The sequence below is a fragment of the Budorcas taxicolor genome, chromosome 2 (assembly GCF_023091745.1).
Source record: "Budorcas taxicolor isolate Tak-1 chromosome 2, Takin1.1, whole genome shotgun sequence".
In the NCBI taxonomy this organism is placed as follows: domain Eukaryota; kingdom Metazoa; phylum Chordata; class Mammalia; order Artiodactyla; family Bovidae; genus Budorcas; species Budorcas taxicolor.
In genome coordinates, this window is record NC_068911.1 from 148,866,978 (window position 1) to 148,882,892 (window position 15,915).

Below are 15,915 nucleotides of genomic sequence, written 5' to 3' on the forward strand. Positions count from 1 at the left end.
TCTGGGCATTTTGCTGTGAAGAGAATGGAATTAAATATATAGGCCTCCTTTGTCCTGATTTGGCACAATGGATAAGAGGCCTTCCACAACTTGCCTAAGGCAGGTAGACTGACCAACTGACCTTTCTCAAATATTCTTAGAGGCTAATCTCCTCATTTTCATCTTCAACTGGGCAGGACAGAGTTGCCAGGAAAGACTGAGGTCTCCTGTCTTTGTCCTTCCTCCTCCTACTCCCTACACACCCCTCAAATCTAAGCCACAGCCCCTCTTGAGCTCACAAGTCTCAAGCCTGGTGCCATCTCTGCTTTGACCTTTTTGACCTTCAAGAGGGAGGGACCCTGGGAGACGTGTCTAATTCACCAGCCCATGGCTCCCCACTTCCTGCAGAGACAAGCTTCCAGACCCCCCTATGCACACCACGTCCACGAATCCACACATCCCGGAGACCCACCTAGGCACACCGTGTCCATGAATCCACACATCCCGGAGACCCACCTATGCACACCATGTCCACAAATCCACGCATCCCGGAGACCCCCCCTATGCACACCACGTCCACAAATCCACACATCCCGGAGATCCAGCTCTGCACACCACGTCCACGAACCCACACATCCTGGAGACCCCCCTATGCACACCACATCCACGAATCCACACATCCCAGAGACCCACTTAGGCACACCATGTCCATGAATCCACACATCCCGGAGACCCCCCTATGCACACCATGTCCATGAATCCACACATTCTGGAGACCCCCCTATGCACACCACGTCCATGAATCCACACATCTCAGACCCACCTCTACACACCACGTCCACGAATCCACACATCCCAAACACCCACCTATTCATACCACGTCCACGAATCCACACATCCCGGAGACCCACCTCTGCACACCACGTCCACGAGTCCACACATCCCAGAGACCCACCTCTGCACACCACATCCACGAGTCCACACATCCCAGAGACCCACCTCTGCGCACCATGTCCACGAGTCCACACATCCCGGAGACCCCCCTATGCACACCATGTCCACGAATCCACACATCCCAGAGACCCACCTATGCACACCACATCCACGAATCCACAAATCCCGGAGACCCACCTCTGCACACCACGTCCATGAATCCACACATCCCGGAGACCCACCTCTGCACACCACGTCCACGAACCCACACATCCCAGAGACCCACCTATGCACACCACATCCACGAATCCACACATCCCGGAGACCCCCCTCTGCACACCACATCCACGAATTCGCACATCCTGGAGATCCACCTATGCACACCATGTCCACAAATCCACACATCCCGGAGACCCCCCTCTGCACGCCACGTCCACGAATTCGCACATCCTGGAGATCCACCTATGCACACCATGTCCACAAATCCACACATCCCAGAGACCCACCTAAGCACACCACGTCCATGAATCCACACATCCCAGAGACCCACCTCTGCACACCACGTCCACGAATCCACACATCCCGGAGACTCACCTATGCACACCACGTCCATGAATCCATACATCCCATAGCAGATCTGGAAGAGGAGGTCTTGGCGCTGCCATTTTGCTGAGGGGCTGAAGGTCGACCAGATGAGCCAAGAGATGCTGGCGATGAGGAAGAGGGAACCCAGGATGGCAGCTGCAATCTGGACCTTCTCGATGACTGTCAGGGAGATGGCCTGCCACTGCAGGGGCGAGAACGGCAGGTCAGCGGGGGCCTGCAGGCCCTCACCCCATTTCCACCCCATCCCCACCCCCTCCTCCTGCTGCCGCCCCAGGCTCTCACCTCTGGATTTAAGCCAGGGCTCACCAACGTGTGATACAATGGCTCTTTTTGAGAGTTTCTGAGTATTAACTTTGTGTTTTTGATATGGAAGAAACCTATATCATACCGAATGATCAGAAGTCATTTCTGGGTGGGCCAGGCTGAGAAGGAAAGTCCTTGTAGTTGATTATGATGCAGACAGGAAACTGGGAAGGAGAAAGTGGAAATGCAGCGTGTAGTGGTGTTCCAGGTCCCCAGAATATTCTTTTCTGAGCAACACATTATTTGCTCACTAATAGGTGCTAAGAGGGCATAGGCCTTTTTTTTTTTTTTTTTTTGCTTGTTTTCTACAACAACATCTGGCATGTCATTTAATATACATGCTAGAGATTACCAATTCAACAGACAAAAAGAGGCCACAGGATGTCAGGGAGAGAAAAGAAAAACAGTATAATTTACTAACTATATACAAATGCTGAAATTTCGGTGTTTTTTTTTTTTTTTAACAGAAAAGCACTATGCTAATAGCTGTGTTGATGGATGGATTGAAGGCTAGAGTGTGGGTGGGTTTCCACTCTGAAATTCTATGAGTCTATGACTGGTCCAGGTATCACAGGCCTAAATGAGCCATGAGTTGGATTTTACTTTGGGATTTATTCATGCTCTTGCTCAGCAAATATGTACTGGGTGTTCTGTGTGTGTACCCTGCTAGGTGCTGAATATAAAGCAGTAAGCAAAAACTTGCAGACTTCTGCCTTCATGGGGCTTCACATTTAGAGAACACAGACAGACATATGATTATTTACAATGGCAATCCATCATGACATATGAGAGCCAATGACAGGGGATTTCACTTCCTAGAGGAAGCAATGAGTTGAGTGGGAGTTTACTAGACAAAGAGAGGAGGCATATGTGTCCAGCAGGGAGAAGAGCATGTGCAAAGGCCCTGTGACAGAAGAAAGCAGGGTAAGTACAAAAACCTGGAAGAAGACCGAGAGGGTGGAGCAGAGAGCGGGGAGTGGGGTAAGACAACTGGGAAAGGAAGAAGGAATACCACACGGGAGCCTAAAGAATATGCAAAGGCTTTTTAAAACTTTTTTGTAAGAATAAACATGATACTCTTGACTAGTGTGCAGCAGGGAAATGACAGGATCAGGCTTGGGAAGGTGGCACGTGTGCGTGCTCAGTTGTGTCTGACTCTTTGCGACCCGATGGACTGTAGCCCACCAGGCTCCTCTGTGCGTGGGGTTTCCCAGGCAAGAATACTGGAGTGGGTTGCCATTTCCTTCTCTAGGGGATCTTCACAACCCAGGGATCAAACCTGCATCTCCTGCATTTGAAGGCAGATTCTTTCCTACTGTGCTACCTGGGAAGCCCTTCTGAAGGTGGAAGGAAGGACTATCCCCTGACTGTAGCAGTTTGTGTAACGCCCTGCAGAGAGCACCTAGTAGGCATTTCAGAAGGCATGTCAGAACTCCCCAGAAAAGGCAGACAACCTTCCTTCTGCCAACAGCGAGCCCTCCCTGCACATTATACAGCCTAGACGAAAGCACTGATGATTCTGGCTCCTGCCGGGACTGACCAGTGGCCCCTAAGGAACTGTAACTATTGGAAAGCATTTGCTCACTCATCTAGATGTGGGACATCAGCCTTTACATGTAACTATACAGATCGCATCCTGTTACAGGTAATTGGGCCTTTACATTTTCCACTGCTCTTTCCACCCCGCCTAGGGTTACACATAACAGGAATTTTCCAGAAGATGGCCTGATCCCAAGGACTCCTCTAATAGAGGGCAAATACTTTTTCCAGAGCCAGCCTCCCTCTCTGTGAAGAGGGCTCCCGATTGAGCTTTTTGTTTCTGCCTCTATGACATCAACACCCTCCCCTTCTTCTGCTTCAGGCAGAAGAAACCCCAAATGAGAGGAAGCTCCCCTTAATCCCTAAAGTCCTTCCTACCAGCCCCAAGCCACTTGTGGAAGCCATACAGCACCCCAACTATGATTTGAAGCAGGAAGAAGAAAGAGCAGGATGGGGTGCTATGCCCAAGGCTTCCCTCCTGTCTGCCCCATGGGAGGCTCCACAAGCGATGTGGGAAAGCAGAGTCACAGGGAGAAAGGAGAGGACAGGGGAGCTCTCTGGTCTCCCAGAGAGATGGGGAAGGGCTCCCCAGGGAGCAGGCTCTGCCCCTACTGGATCCCCGGAGCTTCTTCATCCCCAGCAAGCTCCTGATCAACGCATCCAGAGACTTCTCCATGCCCCTCTGTGCAGCGAATGGAGAGACCAAGGGGCAAGAGCATGAAGACAGATGATTCTTTCCTTATAACAAGAAGAGGCAGTGAGCAAGGGCCTGGTGACCCAATCCTAGCTCAGCTCTGCTCCAACTCACGGAGTGTGGCCTAGGAGAAGTCAATAAGTTATCAGGACTTCCAAAAAGTGGAGATAATTGTTTCCTAGAGTATTGTGAGAATTAAGTTAAATTAAAGGGTACCTGCTGCCATCATTTCTATTCCTGTTTATATTAATGCATGGCAAGGTAGGAGTATTCATAACCATACTTAGCAAACTCCATGCTGGGTGTGTAGGGTAGAGGTGAAGGGCCAGACTCAGGAGTCAGACCCCTGGATATAACCCTGCTCCACCAGGGTACCTCGGGCAAATTGTTGACCCCTCTGTGCTTCCATTGTCTCATCTGTAAATTGGGAATGATAATAGTGCCCATTGCATTGGGTTGTTTTTAGTATTAAATTATATATGTGAACACTTAGAACAACAACAGGCCCGCGGTAAGCACTAATTAAATGTTCATGAATATAACTGCAGTTCAGATGTAGCAAAGAGGATGAGAGGCACCCACAGAGCCTTGAGACCACAGGCCTACACTGAAATGCCACCTTTCTCAAGAGCTCTTTCTAGAAACAAAGCTTGCAGAGGGTCACCGAGATAACATGCTATCATGCCCACTGTTTCTCAGAATGTTTTATGGGGTCATGAACCAAGAGGTGAGACATCAGAGACTTGGAAGAAACCTCCCTACTCTGACAGCAGTTAGCCCCGGCACCCCATCCATTGTTCTACTTTCTCTTGGTAGAGCTTGCCTGCTCCATCCTCCACCACAGATGAGGAGGATCAGAAGTTGCCCTACCATGGCTGAGCAGGCAGTCATCTCACACTTGGCTGGGACTGAGGAGCCCAAGACATGTAATGGGGTCAATTTGGGCCACAAACACACAGTACTGCTGCTAGTCCAGACTACTTCCTTCTTCTGGTACTATCTGCAAGAGTGAAATAGCATTTTCTGAGCACACACCACTGAAAGCAATGAGGTCCAATCACAATCCAGAAGTAGCAGAATCAGAATCTCCATGACTAGAAACTCACAGTTAAAGACACAGTAGTAGCTTAAGAATAAATTCATTCTTAATTAGTAACTTAAGAATTATTCTTAAGTAGTAACTTGATAAAGTTATTCCAGAGTTCCAAAGAAACGCAAGGAGAAATAAAGACTTCTTAAGTGATCAATGCAAAGAAATAGAGGAAATCAATATAATGGGAAAGACTAGAGATCTCTTCAAGAAAATCAGAGATACCAAGGGAACATTTCATGCAAAGATGGGCACAATAAAAGACAAAGTTATTCTTAAGTAGTAACTTAAGAATAAAGAATAAAGTAGAAAGGCAATGTCAATATTGCCATTTGCTTAAGGCACTTGTGAGATTAGAATAATCTTTTCTTTTCTTACTCCCAGGAAAAGATTCATTGGAAAAGACCCTGATGCTGGGAAAGATTGAGGGCAGGAGGAAAAGAGGGCAACAGAGGATGAGACGGTTGGATGGCATCATCGATTCAATGGACATGAGACTGAGCAAACTTCAGGAGATAGTGAAGGACAGGGAAGCCTGGTGTGCTGCACTCCAGGGGGTCTCAAAGATTCAGACAACACTGAGAGACTGAACAACAACCCCCAGGAAAAAGTTATCCCTAAATGTTTCTTCCCTTTTTGTGTCAAGGGCTGATGCCTGTTTATGAGCCAAGGACAGAGCCAAGGGGGCACTGAGCTGGTGGGTTTGGATTCTGACCTTTTTCGAAGGCTTGAATTGGCTAAGAAAGAAGAGTTAATGCACCCCAGGGCCTGGAATCAGACACTGCTACTTTAAGACACTTCAAGATTTTGAAATGAATAGCTGAGGATGGAACCAGCGCACGGGGAGGCACCTCTTGTTCTGACTTTTTGGTGCACCATCAGGATGACTGAGGTGCCTAGGGGTTCTAAGGCTCCCTTCTGGCAATAATGCCCCCCCCCATCCCGGGCTGGCCCCCGCTGCAAGGACACTGCAGCTCTGGGTGTTTGCAGCTGCCCTTCCATGCAGAGATCCCAGCCCACCATCATCCCCAAGCCACTCGCTCTACTGGGGCAGCAGCAATGACTCTCTCTCACCCCCTTGGACAGGAGAGAGACAACTGTGCCAAGCTGCTGGAGTTCCCCGCGCCCTCGCCAGCATGCTGGCTAATTGATGACATGGCAGCTTCACTGGCTGACCGTGTCTATGTGAAGGTATTTTCAGAAGCAAAGCGCCCTCTCTGTGTGTGTGTGCCTGGCAGGGGAGAGCTGTGCGACGTGGAGGATTTATGAGGTGGCACAGGGGCTGTCAGCTCTTCTGGGGATAACAGATGTCTCAGGGCAGGGTGGGAGGGGTCGGGAGGACCGTGGGGGGCGTGGGGGCCTCTGATCTGACAGCCCCGCCCCGTGTGAATCTGTTCCGAAGACCCCATCTGAACCCTGGTCTTCCTGCCCTTGACCTTCATGGACTCTTTATATTCTCTCCCTTTTCCTTCCTGCCCGGTCTTTTCTCTTCCTCTGATTCCCTCTTGTGTCTCGTCTCCGTCTTTCTCTAGTCCCTGTCGTAAGAAGTGAGGTCTGTGGACCAGGAGCAGCAGCATCACTGGGTAGCTTGTTGGAATGGAAACTATCAGGCCCCACCCTGCGTTTTGTTGGGATTCCAGGCACCGTCAAGCTTGGGACATAGCATCCAGTCTCTGCTCTCATTTCTTCTTTTCTGCCCTTAACCTCATCACAGTCTTTCTCCTCACCGTCCCACCCTGCCTCTTTGCCTTTTTGCACTCTGTTCTCTCTTTCTTATTGTTTCCTCCCTCCCTCTCCTCTTTTCTTCTTGCTCCTCCTTATTTCATTTATCCATGAACTCACTTTTTCTCTCTTCCATGTTTCCTTCTCTTATCTATTTCTGTCTCTTGATCCCACCCCTTTCTCCTCTTCTGGCTGAGGCTTAAGAGAAAACACAAAAATTCTTTCCTGTCCTCCTGCCCACTCTCCATCCTCGGTCTCGCCCACCTGGCCCATCTCTTTCCCTTCCTCCAAAGCCCCGGAGCTCTAAGGTGACTCACTTCCCGCCGGAGATCACGGGGTGTGGGGAAGCCCGGCCCTCGCCGCAGCGCCCCAGGGGCAGCCCCGGGCCTTACCTGCAGAGGGTTCTTTGTGCTGATGGCGATTACGTGGTACTTGTAGTAGCACAGCTCGCAGCTCCAGCAGCCCCGCTCGCTGATCCACTTGATGAGGCAAGGCTGGTGCGTGCACTTGACGGAGCCATCGCAGCGGCAGGGGCTCAGCAGCTCCCCCTGCAGGGAGAGAGGCGCAGGGTGGTGAGCCAGTGAACCAGTGAGGTTGCTCAGTCGTGTCCTACTCTTTGCGACCCCATGGACTGTAGCCTACCAGGCTCCTCCATCCATGGAATTTTCCAGGCAATAGTAATGGAGTGGGTTGCCATTTCCTTCTCCAGGGGATCTTCCCAACGCAGGGATCGAACCCAGGTCTCCCACATTACAGGCAGATGCTTTACCATCTCAGCCACCAGGAAGCCAGACCTCAGCAATGAGGGGAAGGGGCAGGGAGTTTGCCTTCAGAGTTGCTTTGCCCCCAACCCTCCATGTCTCTGGTCTCTCCAGGCCAGACCACAGACTTGGTTGGGAGGAGGCCTGGGCTCCAGGTTCCCAATTTCAGTGAATTCAACTAACAGTTCTGAGCTCCTGGCTCCTACTTGGTATTGCCCAAGTCCTAGGGCTTCTATGAAAATGAGTGAGAGGATCTCCATGGAAGTTCTCTGCCATCCAAAGCGGGTGTCAGCCTAGGTAGACTTCTCTTTAAAGGTACAGCCAGGGGTCTCAAACCCAAATGCTCTCAGGGGCAGACAGGCCACACTGTGACTGAAGCCAGCTGGAGGGAACTGGAATGGATTGGCAGGTTGAAGAGACAGACATCATCTGCTGCAAATGTGGGACTCTGTGTTCCAGGGAGGCAAGCGTTTATGCAAAACTTCCCCGTAGTCAAATCTCAACAGCAAACCCAAGCTTTGAATATATGTCATGAAGATTATTTGGCCTGGCTTTGGAGTTTTGGTCCTGAGACTTTGCACTCTTCTGCAGCACAACCCATAGAGACCCAGATCCCCTCTGTGAAGCCTCTTGCCCCTGGTCCCAGAGCGACAAAAACGTGGCAGGCTTGGATCCTGGAGACCTAGGAGGCTGACCAGATGCCCCCTCTGAAGGCCTGGGGCCCTCTCAGCATGTCCATTGGGACTGGCTGGGAGTGGTTGGCAAGCCCAACTTGGGGCAGGCTTCACTAGAAGCAGGGAGGCAAAGACAGTGCCAGAATTGAAGCTCCTTGTGGACTGCAAGGCTGGACTCAGTCTCCAGAGCCTCCTGTGACCACATGTCACATGACCACATGTCACATGACCACACGCCGCATGACCACAACTGAAGCCTGCACCCACTCCCTGCTGGTCCTGATGCTGCGGGCCCCCAAGGGCCTCCCTCACTCCCTTCTCTCCTCTCCCTCCCTTTCCCCTCTTTCTCCCTCCTCGCTTAGAGCCTGTCATTTCTACCTCCTGACTCCTGTCCACCAGTGCCTTCATTTACCTTCTCAGGGACTTTAGGAGTGGGTCCCACCCAACTCCCCAACTTCTGCTCCCTTCTTACCCGTCCCAAGGCCCCCTTCCTTACTTCCCATGTGCTTCCTCCCCCAACTCATCTATTTTGAAGGAGATGCCTTCTGCCTCACTCCTGTTAAAGGACCCAGAAGCTGCCAGGCACAGCCCATTCCCTAAGCCCCATGCTGGTGTTTGTGACATGCCCACTGAAGCCATGTCCCTTTTAATCTGGTGATGGTGTTTTAGTCGCCAAGTGGTGTCCAATTCTTTTGCAACCCTATGGACTGTAGCCTGCCAGGCTCTTCTGTCCACGGGATTTCCTAGGCAAAAATACTGGAATGGGTTGCCATTTTCTTCTCCAGAGGATCTTCCCCACCCAGGAATCGAATCTGTGTATCTTGCTTTGCAGGCGGATTCTTTATCCACTGATCCACCTGGGAATTTGGGGATTTCACTATTCGAGAAACCATGTCTTGTTCCCAACTTAGGATAAGCAGGCACAGGAGCTCCTGACCTATTCGTTACAGATCTTTATTTGTGTATGTAGTCATACTCTTTGCTGTAGACTGTAGAAACAGTCCTTTTCTCCCAAGATGCATGGAATCATCTTTCCCTTTCCCTTCAGCTCCTACCACTCAAAGGCTACCCCTCGGTCTGGGTGAGGTCTAGAGTGTCTTTCTGCACCTGGTGTACCTGTCCACTTGCTTTTCTGTCTTCATGATGGTTCCAAAGCCACCTTCTACAGGGAGTCATCCCTGATTTCTCTAGGTTGAGTGCAGTGCCTTGATCTCTGAGCACCTTGTCAATGTAACCTTCTGAGGCCCTTGGCATATGCCTATCCACTGCCCCATCAGAGGAGCCCCAGGAGGCAGGGATGGGATGTTGTTCATCTTTGCATTCATTCTCCCAGTGCCTAGACTACACCCAGTAAGCCTTCAACAGCCTTTGTGTTGAGCAAGTGAAAACATAATTCAATTGTCTGCTCAGGTTTCCTGCCTGGCCCAGAGGAATGAAGACGAGACAGCCTATTCCATAAGAACAGGAGCCATGTCCATCTTGTTACCTTGGGACCCCAGCACTTCACTCAGTGCCCAGCACTCCACACGTGTATGTATGATGAAGGAACCTGGTGATGGAAATACTCAGGGTGCCACCACCTCATAAAATCCTCTCTGGTTCCCCACTCTGCTCCTTTTGTGTTGACAGGCCCCCTCACGGTGGCTGCAGGCCAGGAACCCTCCCATACCCACTGTGAAAGCACTTCCGCATGTGTCTCTGGGTCACTATACCATGACCTCTCACAGCAGCAGGATGCATCTTATGTCCATCTTTGCATCCTTAGCACCTAGTGCAGTACCTGAAACAGATACTCTTTTTTTTTTTTCTTTTTGCAGCCATGCCACTTGGCATGTGGGATCTTAGTTCCCTGACTGGGGATCAGATGGAACCCATGACCCCTGCAGAGGAAGCATGGAGTCTTGGCCACTGGACTGCTAGGGAAGTCCCATACTCCATCCCACTTTAGCAGTGCAGTGTGCACATGTCTGATGAGTGAGAGGTTTCGCTCCTCTAGGACATGGCCAGCCTCTGGCTCTAGGTAGAGTAGGACAGGCAGGAGATGCCCACAATGCCAGGCGCTCACCACACCCATGGAGGCCTCCAGGTCCTTGGTAATGAGTAGGTGCTGCGTGGCTCTGAGAAAAAAACTAGGAACGGGAGGGGGAGGAGAGGTGCTGAAGGAGGGGCAAAAGCCCTCATTATTCATGGCAGCATCTCCTAGGCTCATTAATTCTAACAGGATGAGCTGGGTCTGATTAATCGGGTTGTTAGGCAGCCGTGTCAGATTGCCAGTCAGGTAAGAGACAGTACTTCCGGTCCCCGGCAACAGTGCCAAGCAACAGCGAAGGCTGTTCTCTTTGCTTTCTAACGCGGCAGCCATGAGACAGGGGGAGGAAGAGCCACTGGCCAGGCATAACTAACAAGACCTGGGCTCTCCACCGTGGCTCTGGATGGGGGACCATCCCTGGGGCCCCTAGTTATCTGGAGAAGGAAGGAGCATGACCTGGCCTGGTCCTGGTGCCTGGCCACAGACCATGATGCCAAAGGTGTGCCATTTCCCCTGGAGCTCCCAGTCTCCCACACTTTCCCTGGATTGGACAACCCAAAGGTAGAATAGAGGCTTGCTTTGGGTGCCACCAACACTGGAAAACAAGGATACTGAAGCTGTTAGAAAAGTTTAACTTTGATGAAGGAAGTGATCCAGGATTTTAGGGGGAAAAAAAATCTGCAAAAAAAGCTATTTTAACCTTGGCATTCACATAAGTTTTTTACTTTATGATTTGGCATATTTTTATGTACATTGGGGAGGAGGGCCATAATCTTTTTGTGTTTAGGGCTTCTAAGAGGCCTTAATCTGGACCCTGGACTATCTTTGGCTGGTCAACCTGTGCTTCTCCTGGAACAAGAAAGATTGAATGAGCCAAAGCCAGATAGATTCAGGTTAGACTGAAGGAGAATGTTCTTTCCAGTCAACTTTATTACAAGCTAATATGGTGGTGGCACAGAGGTTAAAGCGTCTGCCTGCAATGTGGGAGACCTGGGTTTGATCCCTGGGTCGGGAAGATCCCCTTGAGAAGGAAATGGCAACCCACTCCAGTATTCTTGCCTGGAGAAACCCATGGACAGAGGAGCTTGGTGGGCTACAGTCCATGGGTCACAAAGAGTCGGACACGACTGAGCGACTTCACTTCACTTCATTGTGGAACATGGAAATAGAGGTGGTAAACATCTCTCAATATAACAGTGACTCCTATTAAAGAGAAAGGTTAAATGACCAACCCAAGGTCACTCAGCCAACCAGTGTTGTGGGCAGAATGTAAAGCCAGGTCTTTCTGACATCAGACTCAGCTTCTTACCACACTCTGCTCATCCCTCTCTGTACTCTGGTTCCTGCTATCCCTTGCACATCTGTGCCCATGGGTCTCTTCTTGTTTCTCCCTCCCTGCTCCAGCACCAGCCCTTTCACCAAGTCTGGAAGGGGCTGCTCTGGACCTATTTTCTGTCCCTGCATCATCACTCGCAGTTCAGCCCTTAATCACGCTTCACTTGTTTTCTCTAGGCTTCGGGGTGATCCTGCATACCCCATAGGACCAGGCACGTCAGAGTTACGCAGTAAAGGTGCATTCATAGGCTGGATGAGCACCAGGGTAAGGCAGAGGATGAACCCCTCCAGCCCAGCTCCTGAGGGTCCAGCCTTTGGGCTGGAGGATTATCCCCATCTTGTCTGCAGTGTTCAGCAAACTCCACAGATCAAAGGGGCTCATTAAATGCAAAGGGCACCAGACACTTCCTGGATGATCTGCTCAGAGCTTTGGGGCCCAGAGACCACCCTGGGAATGGCTAAGTCAAGAAAAATCAGATCTTCTCTAATCCCCGGGCCCCCATGGAACCCAGTGTAAGGGAGGGGTGAAGAGCACAGTGTTTGAAAGCCAACCCCTTAGATTTAAATGCATCCTTTTTTCCTTTTTAAATGTTTTTTTATTGTGGTAAAAGTCACATAATGTAAAACACATATTGTCACCATGTTTAACTGTACAGTTCAGTGGAACTCAGTGTGTTCACCTTGCTGAGCAAGTCCCAACATTATCACCTTCCTAAACTGAAACTCTGTCCCCATTAAACACTAACTCCCCATACCCCCCAGCCTCCAGCCCCTGGCATCTACCAAAGTACTTTCTGACTGCCTGAATTGGACTACTCTAGGAACCTTGTGCGTGTGCATGCTAAGTCGTTTCAGTCATGTCTGACTCTGGGACCCTATAGACCGTAGCCCGCCAGGCTCCTCTGTCTATGGGATTCTCCAGGCAAGAATACTGGAGCAGGGTGCCATGCCCTTCTCTAGGGGATCGTCCTGACCCAGGTATCAAAACTGCACCTCTTACAGCTCCTGCACTGGCAGGCAGGTTCTTTACCACTAGTGCCACCTGGGAAGCCCCAAGTACCTTGTGTAAGTGGAGTTGTCAAACAGCATTTGTCTGCACCCCAGTATGTTAGAATGCATTTTTAACTTCATATATGTCCTACAAGCAGGTTGTACCTTCTTTTTCCCCACACCCCTGAGCTATATAGTACGTTCTCACCAGCCATCTACCTCATCTACAATAGTGCATATACACCAATCCCAGCCTCCCCAACCCAACACTCTTCAACACTTACTGGCTATGCAAACTTGAGCAAGTCTCTTAACCTCTCTGAGGTTCTCTTTCTTCATTTTTCCATTGCAGACAACTCAACCTCTTCAAAGCATGGCTGTAAGAATGGACTGAGATCATGCAAGCCAGGTGCTGGACATAGAGCCTGGCCTGAGTAAGTCCTCTTGTGAAAATATTACAATTTCAACTTGCCCTTCCATAATGACTTTAATTCCATAGGTTTTCTACTACAACTCTATTCTATGCTCCCACAATCAAATAAGTAAACCATGCCTTAAGTACAGAGTCAGCCGAGCCTAGAGGGAGATTGTGATGAAAGAAATGCCTTAGAGTCCACCCCCAGTAAAGTGAATTAGAGGTTAGGACACAGGTCTCCCAGCTTCTGGCCCAGGACTGCCCTCTGTGTTAGCAGGGGTCACTGAGAATGTTTGGAGTCCTCCTTTCCTGGGGAGGCTGAACAGAAGGCTGCTTGGATGGGTTAAGTGGGGTTATGCTGGAGGCAGGACAAGGTGATCCACAGCCTGTGGCTGTGGCTGAGCTGGCGGGTGGGGAAGAAAACAGGATGGATTCACCTCGCTGCCAAATGACACAGCAAGCTGCAGGAACAAGACTCCAGTCGTTTCTCCATTCACAAATTTCTTCCTGTTTATTTCTGCCTTGCTTCAGCTTTTCTCCCCTCTCTATCTGAAAGGACTTGCTTCTGGAGTCCTTAGGTTACCTGGTTGCCATGGCAGTTGGCAGGTAAGCCAAAGACTTCCCCTGCCACCCACGTGGGCACCAGGCATCCTTGCCACTGAGCAGAAAGAAAAAAATAAGAAAGCAGCCCCAGTCCTGCTGTTCAATAGTTTGCAGTTCTGGGAGACTAGAACAAGGGAAGCAATAGACACAACAGCCTTGGGGTGCAGCTCAGGGACATTTCCCTTTATTGACACTAACATGGTGGTTAAGAGCTTGGACTCTAATCCCAGACAGACTTGAGTATATCCAGGCTCTTATGATCTGTGTGACCCCGGGCAAGTTGCTTAACCTCTCTGGGCCTTCATCAAATATACATGTAGTATGTTCCAAGTTCTATATGAGGCGACAAGGATACAGCAGTGAATGTTACTAACCAAAGTTCTCTGGTCAAGAAAGACAGACATTTTAAAAAGATGAACAAGGGACTTCCCTGGCAGTCCAGTGGTTAAGACTTTGCCTTCCAAGATAGAGGGTGTGAGTTCGATCCCTGGTCCGGGAGCTAAGACCCTATATGCTTCACAGCCCAAAAACGGAAACATAAAACAGAAGCAGTATTGTAACAAATTCAACAAAAACTTTAAAAATGGTCCACATCTAAACATCTTTTTAAAAATAAATAAATAAGATAAACAAGTAAACTATAAGTACATGGCATGCTGTTATGTGCTATTATGGAGAAAAATAAGCAAGGGAAAGGAAAATGAAATACCAGGGAGGGGACAGGTTGAAATTCTACAAGTGGGGACATTTGACAGAAGACCTGAGGATAATGAGGGAGCAAGCCATGTAGGTGTATGAGACCTGAGCATTCGGGCAGAGAACATCAAGTAAAAAGGCCCTGAGGCAGAAGCCTGTTTGGCATGTCCTAGGGACACCAAAGAGCCAGTATGTTTGGGCTAGAATGAACGGAAAGACTGAGAGTAGATGAAGTCAGAGGTATAACGGGGATCAAGAATGGGGGACAAGCCAGACAAGGCTGGTGGGTTGTTTTAAGGGCTTGTCATTTATTGTGAATGGGGTGGGAAATCACAGGCATGTTTTGAGCAGAAGAAGTAACATGATCTGACCGTATTTAATAGGTTCCTTCTGCCTTCTGTATTGAAAATAGACTGGAAGGAAGTAAGGACCAAATAAGGAGCCAAGAGGCTATTGCAGTAATCCAGGTGAGCAATGATGATGCTTTGAACCAGTAGGGTAGCAGTGGAAGTTCTAAGAAGTGGCTTCTGGATATATTTTCAAAGATACAGACGTTAAGATTTGCTGATGGATTAGGTGTAATGGATGAGAGAAGTCAAGGATGATGAAGATCTGAGCAGTGAGGGGTGGAGAGTTGCGTTCAAGTTGAGATGGGAAAGACTGAGGGAGGGGCAGGTTTTGGAGGGTAGGTTGTGAGCTCATTTTGGGGATGTGTCAATTTTGAGATGCCTGTTAAATATCCAAGTGGGAATGTGATATACATTAATCTAGAGTTTAGGGGAAATGTCTAGCCTCAGTATATACACTTGAGAGTCATTGGCCTACAGATGGTTTTTAAAGCCACAAACCCAGGAGTGAGGGCAGGTAGGAAGAGGGAGGGCTACCAGAACTGTTTCCTGCAGGATGTCAAGATGTTGGAGCTTAGAAGATAGGAAAGGATCAGTAGAAAAGCCTGAGAGGGAAGGTCAGTGGGCTGAGAGGAGAATGTGATGTTTCAGAAGCCAAAGAAGAAGACAAAGTCTCTCAAGAAAGCTGCTGATGGATCCAGTTGGATGAGAACACTGGGCAAGTTTTCTCCCAGTTTCTTCTTTTTCTAGATAAAGCAAAGCTGTGGACTGAGACTGGAAGTGGGGGAGAAGGTATGAAGGTCTGAGAATTGGTTTACAAAGTCATCTGGGAGAGCTTAGGAGTAATTAGACTAGTAACATAAAATAGAATTCCTGGCACCACTGAGCACCATTTCTATTAAAATAAAATGGAGCAGCCATGAAATTGGGGGAAGAGGGTCATAAGAACATATATTTATCACCCTGCCTGGCACACAAGCAGGTCTCAGTAAATGCTAGACCAACATGGAAATGGTTATAATAGGTATTATGGCTGATCTTCTTGTCTCAAAGGCCACCTTCACACCTATGTCAAACACTGATCAATTTCCTCCCTCTCTGCCTTCCTTCCTTCTTTGAATAATATTCTCTTCTTAATAATCCTAGTGTTGTAAACATCTCAGAGTTCTAACAAGATAGACATTATATCATCTACTACC

General features: G+C 49.2%; 1 protein-coding gene across 1 annotated transcript in view; it reads right to left on the reverse strand.

Moving 5' to 3' along the window:
- The window catches only part of MARCHF4 (membrane associated ring-CH-type finger 4), a 117,699-nt gene that overhangs the window by 19,493 nt on the left and 82,291 nt on the right, over positions 1 to 15,915 (reverse strand). The window contains exons 2-3 of the mRNA XM_052636009.1: positions 7,259 to 7,414; positions 1,507 to 1,699 (exon numbers count right to left, since the gene is read on the reverse strand). Coding sequence (XP_052491969.1) covers positions 1,507 to 1,699; positions 7,259 to 7,414 — 349 coding nt within the window. The remainder of the gene's footprint in view (positions 1 to 1,506; positions 1,700 to 7,258; positions 7,415 to 15,915) is intronic.